At 38.0% G+C, this 20976-nt stretch overlaps 1 protein-coding gene and 1 long non-coding RNA gene across 2 annotated transcripts in view; one reads left to right on the forward strand and one right to left on the reverse strand.

Annotated features, from left to right (window-relative positions):
- The window catches only part of LOC115246078 (teneurin-a), a 486292-nt gene that overhangs the window by 337833 nt on the left and 127483 nt on the right, over nt 1-20976 (reverse strand). Inside the window, exons 3-4 of the mRNA XM_029824669.1 lie at nt 14038-14096; nt 3758-4003 (exon numbers count right to left, since the gene is read on the reverse strand). Coding sequence (XP_029680529.1) covers nt 3758-3992 — 235 coding nt within the window. The 5' untranslated portion in view covers nt 3993-4003; nt 14038-14096. The remainder of the gene's footprint in view (nt 1-3757; nt 4004-14037; nt 14097-20976) is intronic.
- The window catches only part of LOC115246099, a 244898-nt gene that overhangs the window by 94075 nt on the left and 129847 nt on the right, over nt 1-20976 (forward strand). The gene's annotated exons all lie outside the window — the stretch shown is intronic.

Below are 20976 nucleotides of genomic sequence, written 5' to 3' on the forward strand. Positions count from 1 at the left end.
GGTTATATCTTCATGAATTCCGAACTAATCTCTATATCCGATATTTCGCGTATACCATACGATTACTTCGCGAAGCTGGAACTTCCATCTGACCATTAAAAATTTACCCATGGCTTAACCTCGTCTTCTGAAATCCTTGAGAATACATCGGAGCTAAGAGTCCGTGGTATGTAGTAACTTGAAAATGCTCGGAGGCCAGATGGAGAGCTCAAGCGCGGTTAGATCTCGAGTCTTAGCTGAGAAAGCAGTCGGCTTTTAGTTCTCGCTACCGCTTCCATTAATACTAAGAACACGCTTTGCTACGATATCTTCGAATTTATTTTATTCATGTCGGTCGTGACACTTTTTGTAACCAATCGTTATTCGCAAAACCTAACGGCATATATGTGATTTGTAAATATTTGACACAAATAAAAATAGATGATGCGTTCTGCGTGATTGTATTATCCAGATTTGCGCTGCATCGGCTCATAAATGACAATAGCGCACGCGCCGCTTTCGATCGATTACACGATGTATCGATTCTAAAACTTATCGGAATGGAAAAGTGACTCGAAATATTGGACAATAGACATATATGAATCAAATATATTAATATAACTCTCTCTCTCTCTCTCTCTCTCTCTCTCTCTCTCTTCATGAACCGAATAACGTATAAACAATATTTGATTAACGCGAATGAAACGGTTCGATAAACAGATAGGTGTGCACTCGCGCAATAATCCCGGAGATTACAATTGTATATAATATATTTCGTTATACCAAATTACCAATTTATATAATCTCTGGAGATATAACGTAACACCGTATACGGTGTCATCGTATGTGAGATCTCTGCGCACATTGTCATTTCGGTGGACAACATTTTCCGGAAGGTAGTAAAGCGTGATATGAACCGTTGCTGGTAATGAGCTGGCAATATAATGTCTAAGCCTGGTCCAGCCGGCTAGCTTGGAGATAGGACCACACGCCTGGACATCAATATATTGATGACTGTGCGGACGGAGATTAAGAGCTGCCATCTATATCGACGCTTGGGCCCTCTTGTAACGTGACACATCGGATGCCATTAATAAAGAGACGGTACTTTCGTTCGTGTCTGGCGGAAAGCTATAATAGGTATTTTGATCCTGGCTAAGAAGGCATAGGAACGAGGAGAGATCTTTTTCCATTATATCATAGAGATGATAATGACATATACATATAATATATCCCTTAAGGGGAGTAAAGAGGATGAAACGTGAATATGATTTGAAAAATACATATTAAGACTGTTTTAACTTTTTTTTATCATCATACACTATCGATTATGCGATTATAATTATGCGATTTTAATTATCGGACTTCCATATGACAATTTATTATCGACAATGAAAATCATAGAATAACGATTAAAATCTTAATATCTATTATACTTCGAGGCATACAATCGACATATTACGAATGAAACCCTCGATCATGCATTAATTATAAAAAAAGACATTGAGCAATCGAAAGATGAATTAATAAATGAACTTTTGAAATAATGTCCACGCGGTCATCCTTCCAAAAGCGGAAAACGTCGGAAAGCTGCATAATATCGATTCACGGTGAAGTGCGTATCAAATGGGCGGGCGAGAGGACGGTGCGCGGAAACAGAATTGAACAAGCAGGAGAAGCTGCGGGCGAGTAAAGGCGAGTCATTACGTTGTCGGTACATCGTCTCTTTCGATACATTTCGAGTGCGGTTACGTGACACAGCGCCGTGCCCACGAGTCGAGTGGTAGATGGATTCGAGGGAAGGGATCGGGTGAAGATACAGGGCATAGGAAATGGGAGAATAGGGATGAAAATGGGGTAGGACGACGACATGGGATCGGGGCGAGGTGGACTCGGCGCGGAGAGGCAGCGCGGTAATCGGCAGCAAGTGAATTGGAACAAATGCAGACAGACATGAGGTGGACTGCTAGATATTCTCTCTCTCTCTCTCCCCCTCTCTCTTTCTTTCTCGCTTGATACCGCAACCAAGAAATATAGTATAAATCGAAGCATCAGTATTAATTGAGTTCGTCCCTATCGTCGAATGTAAGCGCAACGTTCCCTACTTTGTTCGACCTCAAGACGAATCGATGAAACGTGGGAATCGAGGAGCGGCGAGGGAAATGACGAAAGAGATATAGGGGAGCAGATAAGGGAATACCATATGAGACAACTTATCCTGACTTATTGCATTATTCTTTGGGGCCCAGTTCGTTGTATCATCGTTAGGTCTCAAATGTGTTTATATTGCACGAAGCACATTCAGCGTATCAATAGTTGTATAAGCAAAATGTACAAAAGGGCTAATTCGTTGTTTTGGGTGTATAATATGCGCGTGCGTAGTAGTTATTATTCGCGAGGCTTCATTTACTTTTTCAAAGTACTCGCTTATTATATTAGATATTATATTAGAAGAAAGTTACCGTGCGCGCACGCGCGCCAATCTTGATTTTGGTCTTCGAACGTAATATCCGGCAGTGCTTGTAGACGACGCGAGGAAGTAAAACTAATTTCGTAAATCCTTTAATCTACGCGTTTGGTGGAAAGCCGAGGCGAGATTAAGGGAAGCGGTTTGAATGGGCGAGCTCCTGGGTGTTTGATGGAATATGATGAACGAGGTACGTAAAACTTGGTTATTGGTATACCGGATCAAATAGAAGAAAAAAAAAGCAATTTTAATCCGACACGCCGCAACTAAAACAGTTGTTAAAGTCATGCCACGCAATCGTACATAATAACGAGATAATTGATAATGTTTCTTATTGATTTATACGTTGCATTTATTTGTGCACGAAATCTGGCATTGAATTTTCGCGGTCCTTGTTGAAATATACAACTCCCTAATTATGTTTAAAGATTTTCCTCGTTAATGCTTTTTTAAGTCGAGTTTTGGGATATTTTGATGGAATATAATTCAATTGAAAATACTTCAGGAAATATAAAATGTTACATTAATTTACTTAAGATTGTTTAATAAGATATTAAAATTATTTTTACATAAAATTAATTATATTATTAAAAGTTTTGTTTAATAAATGATATTTGCCTTTATATCAATATTAATATAGTATATTTTTAATTATTATGATTGAAATCTATAATTTGTGCTATATCTGTTAATAAACTAATTATTTGATTCACATTTTATGATGTGAAACACACACACACATACGTTAAATAAAGATATTCTCCAATATAGTAAAACAAGTGACATTGGTTGTGTCAATATGTTAAAATTGCATCTCTTGATCGAAAAATCATTATATTGGACAAATATCATAATATTACGTCACTCGAGTTGTTCATGAAAATAGGATCAACCGTAAATCAAAAATAGATATTGATAAAAAAATCAACAATGGTATAGTGATGGCAGAATCACGTTTTCGGTACAGATTGCAAATATATACATATCGTTTCGTTTGAACGTAACAAACATGGAACCCTACGACAGATTTATATATAATATGTAGCAAATATAAATGCAACTTGTATCAATATAACATGTCTATTTCATTGTCAGCTTATTTATCAGCACGTGTTATTTATTGAATGTAACATAAATTTAAAATTAATGAAGGATAAGGAAGGTAAAAGTATTTCAACACATAATGAAATTATACGTACAATGTTTTCCCCGTAAATATACGAGTGAGATATGAACGCATTGTTTGCTAAGCTTGCTTAATAAAAAAAACGAACATTAAATTTACGGAAAAATTTAGACTTTATTACTTACTGCCGTATTGTTGTGCCAAAATGGAGGCAAAGACTTGGCCGGGACTACGTGCGCCTCTTGCAACAGATGAACTCGACACGGACCCCACTGCATGACGTGCGTTATCTTCATCATCGCTACTGGATTGAGCACTAGCCCCATAACCGCGCCGTTCTCTCCATTCCAGGGACCGTTGACGGCGCAGTCCACGGCCCCCATTTGCATGACCGCGGCCCAACGTACCCTCGCTGTCCATCACTACAGCATCTGCAACAAGTGTGAGTGATGACTTATCTGACAGCACAATCAAAGTACTAGCAAATATCAAGTGCTACGAAAAAAAGTATACGATTAAATAGACGCATATGTTCCTACAGATTTTATTATATACAGACAACTGCAATTTGACAGTATTTTTACAACTTAACATTTTTAAAAAAGAGATCATGTGGAGTAAATTTTATATTGATTTCCGAGGCAGCTGTAGTTGAAAATACAAAAAAGATATATGAAGCTTTTAATACAACTTTCTGTGCGTTAGAGAATCTTAAGATTCATATGAGAACAACAGATGACGAACCAAACGCAACACGAAAATTGTTGCGTAGAATAACAATGATGCTGTTCCGTGGAACGCTAATAGTAGCACGTCAATGTCGAACAACAATGGCTCATTAGGCATTCACGGCCGTTGCTCGGAATCATTCAGGGACGAGTGAAATCGAATTGTATATTCGATATTTGTTGATATTCAATGCAGATAATTCTGACTTGGATGCTGACAGGCTTGTTTACGTCTGAGCTATAGAACGTGTTGATATTGCACTGTCAGTTTTAATATATAAAATAGATAATGGATATTTTTCTTGTTTCGATAGTGAAGGAGAATATCTGATAAGGGAAAGTTGAAGCGATGATGTATACAAATATAAAAATATATAAAATTTCATATAAAAATATAAAATTTATTGCCAATTATTTACAGTAATTTTATTATATTTTTAATTCGCGGTTTTTCGTTTTGATATGACGTAATTGGCAATGATTCATTGTTAATATTAATAAGTTTTTTATATTTGTTAAACGGAAGTTTAAAGCGATCCTAGATTTCGACAGAATCTTCCTGTTGACCCTCTCCTTTGAATAGAGACTATAGATCGATAAGATCTCGAATGTGTATGGTGGCAGATAATTGAGTGGTGGATGCCTCTCGAAATTCCCATGGAGACGTCCTCTTGCTTGCCGTTGCTCTCCCTTGATTGCAGGGGCCGCTGATTGATGCTCCAAGGGAGAATCGAACAGCAATGTCTTAAGATCACTCACTGTTCCTTGGACTATGAAATTTCAGTTTAGTACTGATATATATTATACATATATCACCAAAGAGTGTTACGTTTTCGGTCATCTTCAAAGAACAACATTAGTATTAATCTAATCGTTGTTGTCATTCTTGAATACTCAAAGATAGCATATCGATCATATTTTTACATGGTTAATGATACATTCTAATTGTAGACTTTCAAACGTGATATAAATATGAATCTGACAAAAACAATCTCATGAAGTGATTCTATTTCAATAAAAGAAAATAAATACAGCCGTTTACCCCAATGGCTGTATCCGACAGAATTGGTCAGGGAATTTGTTCGGCAAATATTATATAAAAATTGAATGAGATTGAAGTAAATTAAATTCGGTATATATGGCAAACACACACACACAAAGTGCACCAAATCGATTTTGTAAAAATGTAATAACGATTATAATACATACATATATATATATATATATATATACATATTATAATTTTATCATGCATATTTGATAAACAACGCTTTCGCGCGCACGTTCTAAAAATGAATCGACGAGCATTGTAATACTTAAATGCCGTAAATGGAGGAAGCCATGCTGGGAATGACAAGCTTTATTCCGCCGTAATCCCGAATCAGGGGCTAAACGCGATGGTTCATAACCACGAGCATATCGGCACGAATTCCGAGAAATTTGCAACCGTGAAATTTATGGAGAGACATCCAACGTTGTCGGGCGTCGCGTTAATAAATCTCAATGCTTCGCAAAGCCGGGCGAGAGATAAGCCAGCCTCTGGAAACGCGCCCTTATGCATCGTCAGGCATCTCTCTCACAGCCACTTTTCTCACTTGCCTCAATAGCGACTAACAGGTCCCATCCTCTATACACAAGAGCACTTTACGATGTATGTTTTGTTTTGTCGGCCCTTCGCATCTTCCTTCGTTTGCGTAAGTGCGTCGAGAATGTGGGCGACTTGTCAAACCGTAAGTGAATCGAAAAACATCCGCGGTGCGAGGCGAGTTAATGAAGAACCCGCAAGCGCAGTCGAGTGCCTCTTTACGAGTAAAGCGAGAGGACTCCTGTCAGTCTTCGTGATTTCACGTTATTGATCGATATTTTTCATAACCCTGATTCTTAACTTAAGCGGCAATGAAACAATTTAAATGACGCGCGAAGAGTGGCACTCCACATCATTCGTAAATTTGACATTCATATCCTGTCATTCTCTATATTATTTGATCTGAATATAAGCGTGTCTTCGTGACAAATTTTATTTTATTAATCAATGAAAACAACGGAAGAGAATAAACGCGAAAGTATAATTAGTTATAATTCTGATAATTCCACCGTTTCAAATATATTAGTATCAATCGATGTATCTTGAAAGTATTATATATTGTATATTGTTCTCAAGTTTGATTTGCAGCGACTTTTTCTACTTATCTACTTTGAATTGCTCATTAAATAAATATTTAATTATCCTGGAGCGCTTTTGGAATACAAACTGCCGTTAGCGTAAAAGTTTTCATCCCTTAATCTTGATAATCAACTTTAGTTATATCATTTCAGCTAGATAATCTTGAATAAACCGATGCTTCAAAATTAATTTCGCGAATAAACGATTGAAGAATAATCTCCAATTTACGCGCGTGATTAGCGAAGTTTGAGACGTAGCTTTTTGTGCCATCATAATAGAAGGACAATTTCACGGTGAAAGAAAATAGGCAATCTAGCATTACACTTTTATATTATACAATGTATTGCCTATTTCACAGTAATGAACGGCATTTGTCGTTTTAATAGAAAAATTTTATAAGGGGTCATAAACATAAAGCAGACCATCCAAACCGTGGGGAGCTCTTATTGCTATAACTTATAGCACACATGGCTGATAACATAATGGACTTGCGCAATATAAAGCGCTTTGCGAAGAGGGCTATCACGGATTTGCTGACTGCGAGTTTAGTATGATTCTGCTATTATCGCCTACTTATGTTTTTGACATAAAAGTTTGACATAATGACTTTGGAAAGAGAAAAAAAGCGTGAACTCTTATTTTCATAAAATAATATACGTTAATTCAATTCAATTTTTTGATTTAAATAGCGAGAAAGTAATTTCACTTATTTGCGTAGATTCATCTATTGGAAAAAGTAAAATCCTCTTATTACAAAATTAGTACAATTAAATGTGGGAAAGTTTTATACGATAGAGATAAACGATAAGTTAAACGTCGGAAGAGAGAAAGGATTAAATGTTACACGTTAAAGTCTTTCCCTTATCACTATTAGTTATCGTGGTTAATAAGATGGCTGTCCCCAAATGTCTCGGCGAATTTCAACGAGGCAGAATTGGTGCCAAAAATCATAATCTTACGAAGCAACGCGGTGTACGGGGAGAATACATTGGCTGCATCTCTCCAATGTCAGATATAGAATGAGCATTAGGGTAAAAGTTTTCAATATCGAGGCGCGTCTCTCTCACACGTGTTTATTATTGCCAAGAAATTGTTACAGTTCTGTAATAATGGACCAACGGAAATACGAAAGTTTTTCATTACTTTTTAACAATAATACCAGCTGTTCTCTTGCAAAAGTAACGAACGGACGATTCTAAGTTCTACGCATCATTTATTGTATTAAATAAAAGAAAAGTTCGTTTCCCAGGAAAAGACATGGAGAGTTTGTCAGATTTTACGACACACTCGTGTGTGCATATATTCTTCACTCGGTAAATATAAATCTGCACGTGTCGTGCGTTAACCTCTTAGAAAGGGGTTAAAAATCCTCAGCTGCATAATGTATGTGTAACGCACGAAAAGTCGTTTCGTAATATCTCCCCATACTGAAGAATATAGTAGCACTCCGACTTTCAGACCACGAATTCAGTCTTAGAGAAGGCATACCATAAAAGGCTTTAAGAGTTTCCCCGTGTTCGTGCGAATTGAGTGGGATTTGCATACCACACCGCTGCGGGAATTTCACGAGAAATGTGGACCGGATTTTTAAACGGCATCTAATGAAGGTAACAGCAAACGACATTGTTCAAGTCCACCACGTTGCCATCCGCCTTGGGATGGAATGTAAGAAGGTCATCTGAATGCATGAAATATAAACCGGCAGTAGTGTACTCAGATATGATTCGAGAAAGACTTTTGCATATTCATCGACCTCGCGCGATATTCTTGTTCGTCAAGGGGGCGCAGTCTTAAATATTAGTCTTAAATGCTTATCCAACTCTTTTCATTATGAATCATCTCTACTGTCTCGATATCATTACACAATCTGATTATACAATTTTAATTTTAATAACGTTTCTGGAACGCACGTCCGTCGAGCACTCGTTACCCAATTTTGACGATTGAGATTTGAATACGCGTTAATTATGGCATATGTAGCTATATATAATTTAATTAACGCATAAATAATTTAGTTAATGCATAAATAATTTAGTTAAAATATAAATAATTTAGTTCACACTTTACCGCATGTACAGAAATGAATTTACTTACTGCCCGGAGCGTAGATTTCTCGACGCGTTGTTGTATTAATTCAAGAATTATATTATACATATATAATGCGCCGAATATGAAAGATATTATTGGTGCACTGGGGGGGGGGGGGGGGTTAAAATAAATTTAATTTAGTTAATGCATAAATAATTTAGTTAAAATATAAATAATTTAGTTCACACTTTACCGCATGTACAGAAATGAATTTACTTACTGCCCGGAGCGTAGATTTCTCGACGCGTTGTTGTATTAATTCAAGAATTATATTATACATATATAATGCGCCGAATATGAAAGATATTATTGGTGCACTGAGGGGGGGGGGGGGTTTAACATAATATTTTCGCTCTTTTAATATCAATAAAGAGATTATTTTTTATCTCTGAGTTTTGTTTTAGAAATATTCTTTCTCTCATCTTTCATTTCTCTATAACTTGTATTTTTTAGGCAATTATTATTGTCTGTACATTTGCAACGATAAAAGCAATATAAAGTTAAAAAAAGAACACAGTAACGGAACGTGTTATTTCTTTGTGGCAGATATTAAAATCTGACTTATAAGTCTAAGAATATGTGAAAATCTCGGCACTTGACTGAAATTGATCTAACTGCGGCTGTCAATCATCCCTTGGCATCGGACAGATAGATCCGCGCGATGAAGAAAATCGCACGGTAGCGGCGGCTTCCGCGGCATTTTGCGGTGCAGAATGTCAATTAAACGGCGTGGCCGATTAACCATAACCAAAACCTCGACAAAGGCCGGAGCGTGCACGGTTTCGCACTCCGGCGGGTTCATCACGCGATAATTTATATGGTAATTCCAGGGACGTAATAAGTCCCCCTCGGCAAACTCCGGCTGCCACTACACACGATCCTCCGGTACGGTCGCGGCGTTCTGCGTTGACCCCGGCGTGGCGTTCCATCGGGAGAGGATGGCCTGCCATGTACACATCATTACTAAAAGCGGTCATCGATTCATCGGGGTTCGACCACCGGCCGTGCCCATCGACCGATCCACCGTAGTGATGTTGTGCGCGTCGGTGCATAGACAAGCTGACATATATGTATATGTATTATATATATATATATATTCTATGCGCCAGTGAAGGCGTGTAGACGCGTCCATTGTCAAATTTTCTCACCCGCGATCAACCGTGCGAGATTTAATTAACACCATCTCGTTAACTTTTGTCGCGACCTATCGTGCTCGCATGACGTTATCTCCCACGAAGATGAGCTTGCCTGCTCCATCAAGTGGATCGCTTGTATCGGTGAATTAACTACACACATTGTTCTTTTTTTCGCGCTGCTCAGTTTGTTCACGTTATCTTGATGCATCTCAATAATGTGTGAAATATCACACTACGGAACATACATTTTTTCACGCATACCATTAATTTTTATGTCATTTATTTTCTAAGAATATTTTTATGATATAACATTAACAAATTTACTCGTTAAAAATTTCGAAAGAAATTATTATTTGATTTGAATCGGATAAATTTATTTATATACGATATAGCTACTATACATGTAGCTAATATACATTGTAGCTTACATTTTGTTTTTAGCTTATTTAGCAATTTGTCAATTCAAATGAAATTATTTCTAGATAGCCCGTGTGATAAAAGATTCCATACATATTTCAAAATCTGTCGCGCGATTGATATTGATTCATGGAGACGAGATAGAAGTTATTAAAAGCGGTGATAATCGATGAGGATGGATGGCATTATAACATTACAGTAAAGCGGTTTACTCATAAATTTTGTTTGCCCCGACAAAATCGAAAAACCGCGAGACATCGCTAGGGCGTGAATATATTGACACGAATGTAGCTCCAGCATCAGAGCAATATTTATTTTTCCGGAAATTTTTATCACGGCGAGCGGGCACAAGTATTGAATACCCGTCACATATATGTAGCGCATTCTTTTTGCGGACAAATTACAGACATATTACCTTGAAAATTCTAAAACTATATTTCTGCTCGTTTGCACTTGACATTGCAAAATATTTTATTATAACAGTTATTTCGCGGATACGCGATTCTATTAATATTTCATGTATATTAAAGAAATCTCTATTTTTGCTTGATAACAATTCATTGCGAGTTTATTTCTGGCGATAAACAAAGGATCCATTAACAACTTAATCTTTCGTGTTATAAATAAAGAGTTTTTAATTTTGAAGACTTAAAGATATATTCTTTCTTACAAACAATAGTGCAAAGTAGAGTAATGCTCGCATGGTTCTAGCGATGATAAAAAGCGAAGAAAGGGATGCGCTACGAAGAAGAGGAAAGGTAACGATTTCCGTTTAATTTACCTCAAAAGAGAGCTTCCACGTGTCATAGACCGAGTGCTATCGAAAGTTCAAAGTAGCAGTCGATAGAAAACAAACGGGTCCATCGCCGCGCCGTTTATAGACGTCGCGTTCGAGATCAGAGAAGGAAGGCTTCGGATCCTAACGACCATTCCGTTCGATTGCAGTGATTACAAAGTCGATTGTTAGCGACTCTTTGAAGCTCAATTATTCTTCGTAATGACTCCTTCATTTAATCATAGATATACATACGTAGCAGCGCGTCCGTACATTGCGACCTCGAAAGCATACTTTAGAATCGGAGTGTATAATACAAATAATTGTAGCAGTGACGCAAGAACAATCTCAAAAATGAAATCTTATTTCAACAAGCGAGAAATTTCACTATGTGCGTGCATGTGCTACTTGCAATTTAAAATAATAAAATTCATGTGCGAACGCGTTCTTCCGTAACTTTATCGAAGTCGTGGCAAGTGTGGTTAACCATCGTCTATCGACAGATATATTAAAGTACTCGAAACTCTATTGCGTCCTCGCTTCATTCTCGCTCCGTAATCTACGATGTAGTTTCGTCTTCATTTGCCAAATGATCGGTAAATCCTTGCGGCGCGTCGTCGTCACTGACTGTAGGAAAGATGGTTTAACATCACGGCATCCAACTATCGTGGGGGCGTTACGATGAAACTTAACTGCGATGTAAACCTACTTTGGCTTCGCTGGATGCTGCTAGATGAACATCGTTTCTCACTAACACGAAGTTGCACGAACCATTTAACGATTCTCCGAGTGGGATTACGTGCCGCGATCATGATTTATTTTTGTAGGTTTGTGACTGTGGAAAATTTGTCTCACGATGTTGAATAAAATTGCAATGTAAGTTATAGTCTAGTATTAGTACTCATACGAAAACAACAAGTATAAGTTTTAGAGAAAGAAAGAGAAGTCGATCTTTATTTTGTTTTTATATATATACAACACAACTTTATGAGATTAAAAATCATAAATTATGCAAGTTATTTTTTTAACTTTATGAGTAATTTGTAAATAGGAAAAATAAAATATATTATGCTTAATTAAAGCCTTATTAAGTCGAATAAAATATCTGAACATAAATGACGATCTCTCAATGAGTTGAATACTTTTAGTCTTATGAGGAATATATATATATATATATATATAATTAATTTTTGCAATAACTGCAATGTAATGAAATAGGCGAAAATTTATCACAAAGCTTTATATATATATAAGCAAAAATAAATATTTTAAATGCATATCTTCAAATAAAATTAAAATTTCATTACGTAGCACTTTGTAATATATAAGGATATGAATTCTCGAGATGAAAAAAAAATATCTGTGATATTGCCGAAAAAGAAGAAGCACGAAACTTTTAGACTGTCACTCTCCCGACCTGCAGAAAACAACATTCTTGAAACGAAAGACTGGTCTTGGAAATTGGATTGTCCTTCGAAAGCCCCTGGGGTATCATGCGTAGGAACGCGGGATGATTCATTCAACACTACATCCGTGAAATGTTCTGAAACGCGCGTTCTATAATCCTGTAGGAAAGAGTAAGCTATAAATAGAAACGAAATTTCGCGCGTGTTGGTAGATTTTCGTGAGAAGATTTTATGGACCGTTTAAAATGCGCTCTTGCTATATAAAACATTCAGCATTTCTTATCGGATTCATATCGGAATTGTGCATGTCTCATGCGCTCCATATAACAATAAGATTTAAATAATATCATTACTAGAACTAGATTATATTTCCGTTGCTTATTATCAAATTATAGAGATAGTAGATGACAGTCTAATACCAAAGAAACAGAAATTGCATTTGCATTTTGCCATTCATGAACATCCAGACATACATAAATGATGAACGCCTGCTTGTAATTATATCATATCGTAAATATTTTAAATGTAACTCGCGTTAGGAAAGTGGAGAAATCCTACGAATACTCGCGCGCGCGTAATTACAAATTGCCCCGGCCATTCGAATTTAAAAGTGAAATAACGAAAGTAAATAAAAGTTAGCGTTTGATGGTTGTTTGTTTATATGAACTTTTCTCATTATTTTGTTTAGTAAAACATGCTCTATCTCTCCATCTCTCTTTGGCAAAGTTAGATTAAACATTTTAGAAACACTCTGTATACGCCGGCTAATCATGGATATGCATTCAACATTTATTCTTGCAATTACGAAAACAAGAGAAGGTACTCTTTAAATGGATGTAAAATTTACAAGATTGCGCCATACGATTATCACACGAGGATTTCTATCTTCTTGTCCCGCGAATTAATGCTTTCGCGGTCGCTCTTTTGCGATTTTGACACTGCACCTAATACCGCTACTTTAGTGACAAAAAAAAAATTTTATCATCTCTTTTTGCCTCTTTCCGACATTATGGCGTTCGTCGGAGCGTATTCGCAGGAAAATACACCGACGTTCTCAGGATAAACTCGCGTCGTAGCGCAAATGTAAAATGACATGAACATTAAATAAAGCCTAGAATAGCGACAACATTCTGCGCGTCCTGCAAAGCCTCTTAGATAGAAGTAAATTGTAAGTCTCTTACCCGACTGGTCAACGCTATAAGTACTTTCGTTTGGTCGGCAAAAACAGCTTGGAGCGTAAGGAGATTAGAGTCGTTATAGCGTCAGCCCCGGAGGACAAAAGTGGAGGAAGTTTCATGCGAAAGTCGCGACCCTTGTCTAACGTTTCACCATCTCTCGCAACGCAAACCGTGCAAAGTGACGGAAAGTCGGCTACCGCTACAAAAGAATCACAGTCGAGATGTACTAAAGTACAAGTTGCGTAACGGTGCAGACGACGTTGAGCTTGCGCGAGAAAGGAATAATTCACGCGACGAAAATGCGAAGAAAGTCTCGCTATGTCGCAGCATTATACGGCAAAAGAATCTCATCTGTACGATGGAACACGGTCCGGATTTCTTTCTGCGTCCGAATGAAAAACTCTTTGTTAACTGTAATTATTTAAATTTGTGGCAATTAATATATAAATTTTAATTAAACTTTTTATATTTTTCTAACAAGATTATATTCTTTAAAAAATATATTCAATTTTTAAGTTAATGTTAAATGTGTGAATGCTAAAATCATATTTCAAATATAATTAATGTACTTACAGTGATGCGTCAGACTGGTGGTCAAAATCTGCTTATTAGCTTCCGCGTACTCAGCAGAGCTGAAAACAAGAAATGGCACAGTTTCATATACTTGTTGATAATGTAGTTAATTCAAGCGGAAATATCATTAATTGTTATTATAAAAAATCTTTTTTATTCTAAACAATTTCTGCCGCATTAATATTAGTTACATGTGCAATAAAAGCTGCTTAATAATTATGAAATTTTTCAGTACAGATAAATCTCAGTTTATGCGGGTCTCGAGGATTAATGCAGCTACTTTTCTTAGAAAGCACGGTAGGAATGCTTGACTAGATATGTATGCAAAGCGACCCGCATTTTATTCTAGATGTCTGTTGCTTGTACACGCTATGCAGTAATCTACATAAAGATAATTTTAATATGTAAAACTTTTCGTGTTTACCGTCACATAGGCAACGTATAATTCTAAGAAAGCGGAATAAAAGACGATAAAAACATATGCGCATAATTTTTTTCGCGAAATCGCATATTATACTAAACTATCTGCTTATAGTTAAAAGTAATAACCAACTGTTGAGATATATACGAGTAATTACTGTTAAATTAAGTATGAATATAAGGTATAAAATTAATTGCTACATAAATACAGAACAAATATAATCTTATAATATTTGAATACTTTTATTTTAATAATTTGGTATATGATATAAATGATATATATCAGACTCTCAAACGGATGTCTCGGATAACGCGTTTGTGTCGGCGATGCATGTTTGATGCCGGAAGTGGCTCGACTTCCAGGCCCCCTCCCCGTCATCCCCTCGCAGCGGTTTCCGCAAGCTCCGTAGGGTCATTAGCCAACCATTCATTATGCAACTGCGAGGCAGTATTGCGTCAATATGGGGGCGGCAGATTGTTGGCCCAATCGATAACAATGCGCCGTGTTTACCAGTCGGATAATCAACAGATGCAGCTTGTGCTGCCTTGCCTCCGAAGACCAAGCAAGTGGGAATTACGGTCCGCCTCGCTCCGAATGATATTGCGTTCCGGAAGTGTTACCTTTCCTCGTATCTCCCCGTCTGTCGGTGATCCGACGACGCCGATTGCTGCCGATTGCTGCCACCTCTCTATCTTGTAAGTGCCTTTTAGCCAGAAGCGAGCACGATTACGAGCTCATCAACGTTAAATGATACACGTGATCGAAAATCTATTCAGATTTATAGTCTAATCGTGCAGATATCATTACTTGTATGATCGAATTATTCCAATATGATTTTCCACTTTGCAATTTACATGGTTGAAGTGATTTGGACGCATACATCGGCTTTGTAATCATGTGTTTATAATTATACACGGATGAAATGTACTAATTTTCTAGAGAATTTACTCAAAGTGCTCAGCGACACGTGTTAAATTATGTAGAAAAAAAACATGACTATACACATGAGATATTTTAACAAGCGATAGATCCAAAAATCGCGATATAAGTCAGTAATAGTATTAGCATGATGAAATATTTCATCGAGATTGGTTGCGTTAAACTTGCGTCGTATCACTGTACACGACGAACTATGTATTTTGATGCGTTCGTTACGGGCTTGCTTTAATCGCGATTGCAGGACGGTCGAGCGCGTTCAATCGTCGAACCAAGCCGAACTCTGTGCACGCCAGCGTCTGTGAAATGATCAAAATGGAGGAAAAGAGAGACGCCGGAAGCACGGGTGTCGTGAGATGAAACGTCGAGCGCGATATTCTCGCGCAGAAGGACGCCGGCTCCCTTTGATCTAAGTTGTCGGGAATGCGAGGTGAAGGGACAGCATGCGTAGCTGCCGCCCAGAAAGTTGAGAGTAATTTGCTTAGTTGGATTAGATTGTGAATTTTGTACCGCGGTGTTTGAGCCGCCGTTCGCTTCGTCGCTCCCTCCCCCAGTTCTGTCTTCTCGTTTCTCTCTCTCTCTCTCTCTCTAGTCCGTCACCATCGACCCTTGCACTTCTCTCGCCGCCGACCTTATAATTACAGTACCATCTTCAGAGATGAGCTTGCCAATTCGTTGCCCGACACAAACCCGCACTTTGATCCGGCGAGAAGCGGGCATTAGCCGCTAGGATAGACCATCAAAATTCATGACGATACGATTAATGTTAAGCGCCATCGCGCTTTAGATAATGCAGATGATTTCTGATTTTCCGCGCTTTGATCTGCTGGGTTAGAGCGGTCGCGGCAGCTGAACCGGGAATAATATTAATCTGTTATCGAACGCGGCGGATATAAACGAGTCGTGCGACTTTTGAGATCGTACGATGCAAATATCGTCTACTGAAACGAGAAGGATTTTACGGATAAGGGAGATAATTTTTTTTCTTTCGATATAGCATTAGTAAAAAATTTTAATCGTGTATCTTTAACAATCTACGATCGAGTAAAAAAAATTTCCTATAATTTAATTTATATTTGCTTTATCTATATTAGATTGCAGTGTTCGAGGCTATTCTGTATATAAGTTTCGCACCCGCGTTACGAAAATCCATTGATCGCCAGGGAAAAATTCGACGCTTATCCTGAACTATGCGCGCGTATCAATTTTTTTTTCAAATAATCGCACGGGATATGCCATGCGATCGGGTCGCTGAGAGATCGGGCCGACTCAAATTCCATTAGCGTCGAATTATGCGTGGAGCTTTCGTGATTCGCGTGTAGATCACGATACTGGCAGACGCGTACGTGTATACCCGGACGGGCGCAGTGGGTGCACGCACGCAGAGAATCGGATATAATCCCGTCGAAACGGTGGTACGTTCCGTATGCACGCTCGCTCGGTGTATCTGTGAACGTCGGCGCGGGGGGATGCCTCTAACGGCATTGCGAATCCTATACAAGAGACTTCGGGCACGAATGGCGGATCAATGTTTTATCGATATTGCAGCAGACACAGCACTGATGTACGTCTCGAGTCGGTGATACGTATATTGCGCGTGCTTTCTACCGTTTGCAAGAGGATTTATGGATTAGCGTTTGTTTATCGTCGCCCTTGCTACCATTTTCCCCGTCGGCCGCTCAAGTTTTTTCTATCCGGACGATTCGCAGTCGCGGAGAGGGGCATTAAAATAGGCGATCCGAGAGAAAGCGGTGGAGACTCGCGACTCGATACGCCGTACACGTTGCGATTCCTCTTCGTGTGTCTTCCATTATTTTTCGCTCTCTCTTACTAAATGGAGAATACTATTTTTCATTCGAAAAAATATGATACAGAAGATAATTGTAATTTGTTTTTTAAAATTCTCTTGTTGGTTATTTTCAAGTGGATATATTATTTATTTGAATATTTTATAACTTTTCTATATATATAAATAAATAGCGCAAAATTATATATTCGATATCGAGATATAACTGGAAGTAAAATGAAACAATTTTGCGATCATAAAATAAGGAAAAAATCACTTGGCGAGGAAGCAGCAGAATTTCTGTAATGGGTAGAGAAGACATAAACGAAACATGTTAGAGTAGACAAAGAAGCGATGTGCCTAGCTCATGGTTGGGCCATGCATGAACGCGCGCCTAGAATCCGCGATGTCGACAGCAGAGAGAAGGTAGAGACGCGAAGGAGCGGAATGGAGAGGGAAGGCCAGAGAGAGGTTACCGCCGTCAGGAAACTTTTGTTTAAAATTGGAATTCCTTTGCGGCTCGTTGGGACTAGGAATGCAGATAGGGCGGAGGCGACGAAAACCGTGAGTGGGCGAGACGAGGTCGCCGGTGGAACGGAAGAAATGCGGGTGGCTGAAAAAGGCGACGTACGATATTGTTTCATCATAAAGGAAAGCTTCTTGCTCGCGGGGGAAAGCTTTTAAGGAGCGACGCCGTCAAAACTCAAGCGTGTGTTGACGCACGCCTCTGCCGCGTAAACATTTTGATATACACCGCAGATTTTCCCTCGTCAAGAATTTTCGCAAATTAGACCGACGTGCGCTTCCGCATATCGATCGTATCCAGCGACTGCTAATAACAGTCGGCATAAACGGCTGGTAGTAAAGTAGAGCTAATAGTGACAGTCACAGCAGTACCAGATTGTTAGTAATAACGAGCGATTTTATTCGAACGCTTCATGTGTAAAGTCTAATAATAATATATATATATATATTATATATGTTTTTAAATTGTTCGGATATTGAAGGAACGTAAGGTATAGTAAAGTAAGAAACTCTCTCAAAATCTTCAGTATGTTTATCGCAGTCAAAATGAATAAAATTTGTAACTTTGATTTGCGTAGAATTGATATATTTCGAATAAGCACGTAACAATTGAGCAATTATGTGTTACTTGCCCGGTATGGCAATTGTTTAATTAATTTGCAGGTATCTCACGTACGTCTGGAATCATGTTCCCGCTACGTATGCCGCTAACGTGGCTAAACGCATTAACCCATAATTATCGAAATTACAGATCGGTGCGACAGCCAACCGAGGAGTCTCCACACTGTGGAGTTCTTTCAAGATTCTCTCTCGCCTCCTTGCCTGCTATGCGACCTACTGCGGATACTCGGGAAAGTATCCCATCTCGCTAATTATTCGAACGTAGCCGCCGTTTTCAAGTCGTTCTTCTTCCTCTCACATTAGCTTAAGAAAGCGGCTTACGACAGCTTGATCGTTTTAAGAAATTCACTCGCGAGGATTTTCTCGTAGCGGGGGGCGGTAATCAAGTCACGCGCGCCGCGTCAATTATAAGTCCGAGTCGTTGTTTGCGTAGAGCGAGTCTCAGGAATGTCGAAAGCGTGAGGGTAGCGAATATTTTACAGAAAATGGCACCTGGCGTGGAGAAGACGCCTTTAATTTGCAGCTGGTACGATGTCGCGAAGGGGCGGGGATGGGACGTCTCTCGTTGGAATTTCGCATCGGAATCGATCATCCGGAACTATGAAATATCGCCATCGACGATGACGTATTTCATTTCGCCTATCAGTTTTTTTAAAGGCAAGCATCACGGATATCGACGACCTTTCAATGGAATAACGGATACCCCGCGAAGAAATAAAAAGAAAAAAATTTCCGTCACGTTGCAGCCGTAATGTAATTGCGGGTGCAGTAAATACTTACTCGGCGCAGTGACAGTACGAGGAATGCTTAGAGACGGTATAATTAAAAAGACCTTTTATTCCGTTTTGCATTGAGTTTGTGACATAATATAGTAATGGTAATTCGCGCAATTGTATTATCTTCGAATACTGACGGGATTTCTCCCTTTCCTCTTCCGCTCCAATGCGTATTAAATTAATTTTACGAAAAGATCCACATAAAGTACGAAAACTTAACCGGTCGCCAAACTTTTTCTATTAGGTATTATCTAGATCCCGGAACACCACTTATTTCCGTCTAGAAAGTGTTTTATTTGTTAATGCTAGGCCGTCTTATCATACTCGTTATTATTCAAGAGTCACGAAGTACCGCGCACACGCGATCGTTACATACCGTAAAATGGTCTCTCGCAACCGTACTTCCTAGCCGGACGGGTTTTTTCAAAGTTCGGCAATTTTTTGAAGCGCTACTATCACCATTAACTATCCTTGTCGAAAAATATTTTACCAATAAAAAATATTATGTATCTGTGAAGATTTGGGAACAATAGAAGAATACGTGATAATTTCGAAATGTTAGAATATCTAGATTTTATAAAAAATCACATTAAATTATATTAAGCCTGTGATAAAGAGCGAACATGTATGTTAATGTGTGGGAGATAGGATAGTATTTTAGATATAGATAGAATTTTTACTATTACTTCCAACCGAAAGAAAGATAGAGTTTCATTCTCTGTGCTAAGTATTTCCGTCCTCCGACTTTTATCCTGATGAGTACTGGACGGGGTGTGGCTGATTCTGTCAAGGAAATTTAGTAGCGATTGTGTGGCGTCCAGCAATTAGAGAAAGTAGGTGCATAAAGTTTCTTTGACTCGTAACGAAGGCACTTTTATAACATTAATCCGTAAATGCCAAAAATTATACAAAAGTCTTAATTTTTTAGTGTGTGCTTAAATTACTCTTAAATATTATTTAAAACATATTTTGAATAGAAAATAATATTATCCATAAAAATGAAAATACGCTTTCGTATAAAAAATATTTTTATAGATTTAATATACATATATACGTTTATATACAGATAATTAATACATGTATATAATATTGCACTGTTAAAATTTGTACGATATTATTATCGCGTATGAAAACACCGCACTTTATGATTCGCTATCTGTACGAGACACCATATATTCATTCTGTTTTGCTCTGCTAATCAGTATTGATGATAATTACATGGCGCAAATGAAACTACAATAAAAAAATTATAAATGCTTGTAACAACATTTAGTTTTCATTATATATATATCACAGCATTACTTTCTATGAAATTTACACAAATTATTATGTAGCATTAAGATTCTGTCTTGCGCAACGACATTACGACGTATTATATTAGTTCTAAATTATGCTCTAAGATAATAGAATAACACATTCGCGCGCTAATAAAATTTATCGAAAATTAAAAGTACATATAATTCTAGAATTTGTATCCTTTCGCTTTTCTATCGTTCCAGTATGGCCTATCTCGTGTATATTTCGAAAAATAGATTTTTTTAAAACAAAGTCAACACGCGGACGAAACATGGCAGACAAAACACTATAATCGCGTAGTTCGCGCGTATGCACACGGAGTTTGACGAAAGTTTGGTTTCCGGGCGCGTTGGCACTCCGGCGTAGAACTTTATGCTAATTCGACGCGCCGACTGTACAATTAATAGGAGTCCAACTAGCCGCTGCAACAGCGATTCCCACGATCGTAGATGAGCATTGCGCAATGTCTCTTGTAAGGATGATGGGGCCAAGTCGAGAGGATGATGCGTCGATTATGCACAATAATTCTCGCATCTACGATCGCGATTAAGAAACGGCGTGTATTATTCGTAGATTAA

The sequence above is a fragment of the Formica exsecta genome, unplaced genomic scaffold, assembly GCF_003651465.1.
Source record: "Formica exsecta isolate Colony F162 unplaced genomic scaffold, ASM365146v1 scaffold1, whole genome shotgun sequence".
Classification (NCBI taxonomy): Eukaryota; Metazoa; Arthropoda; class Insecta; order Hymenoptera; family Formicidae; genus Formica; species Formica exsecta.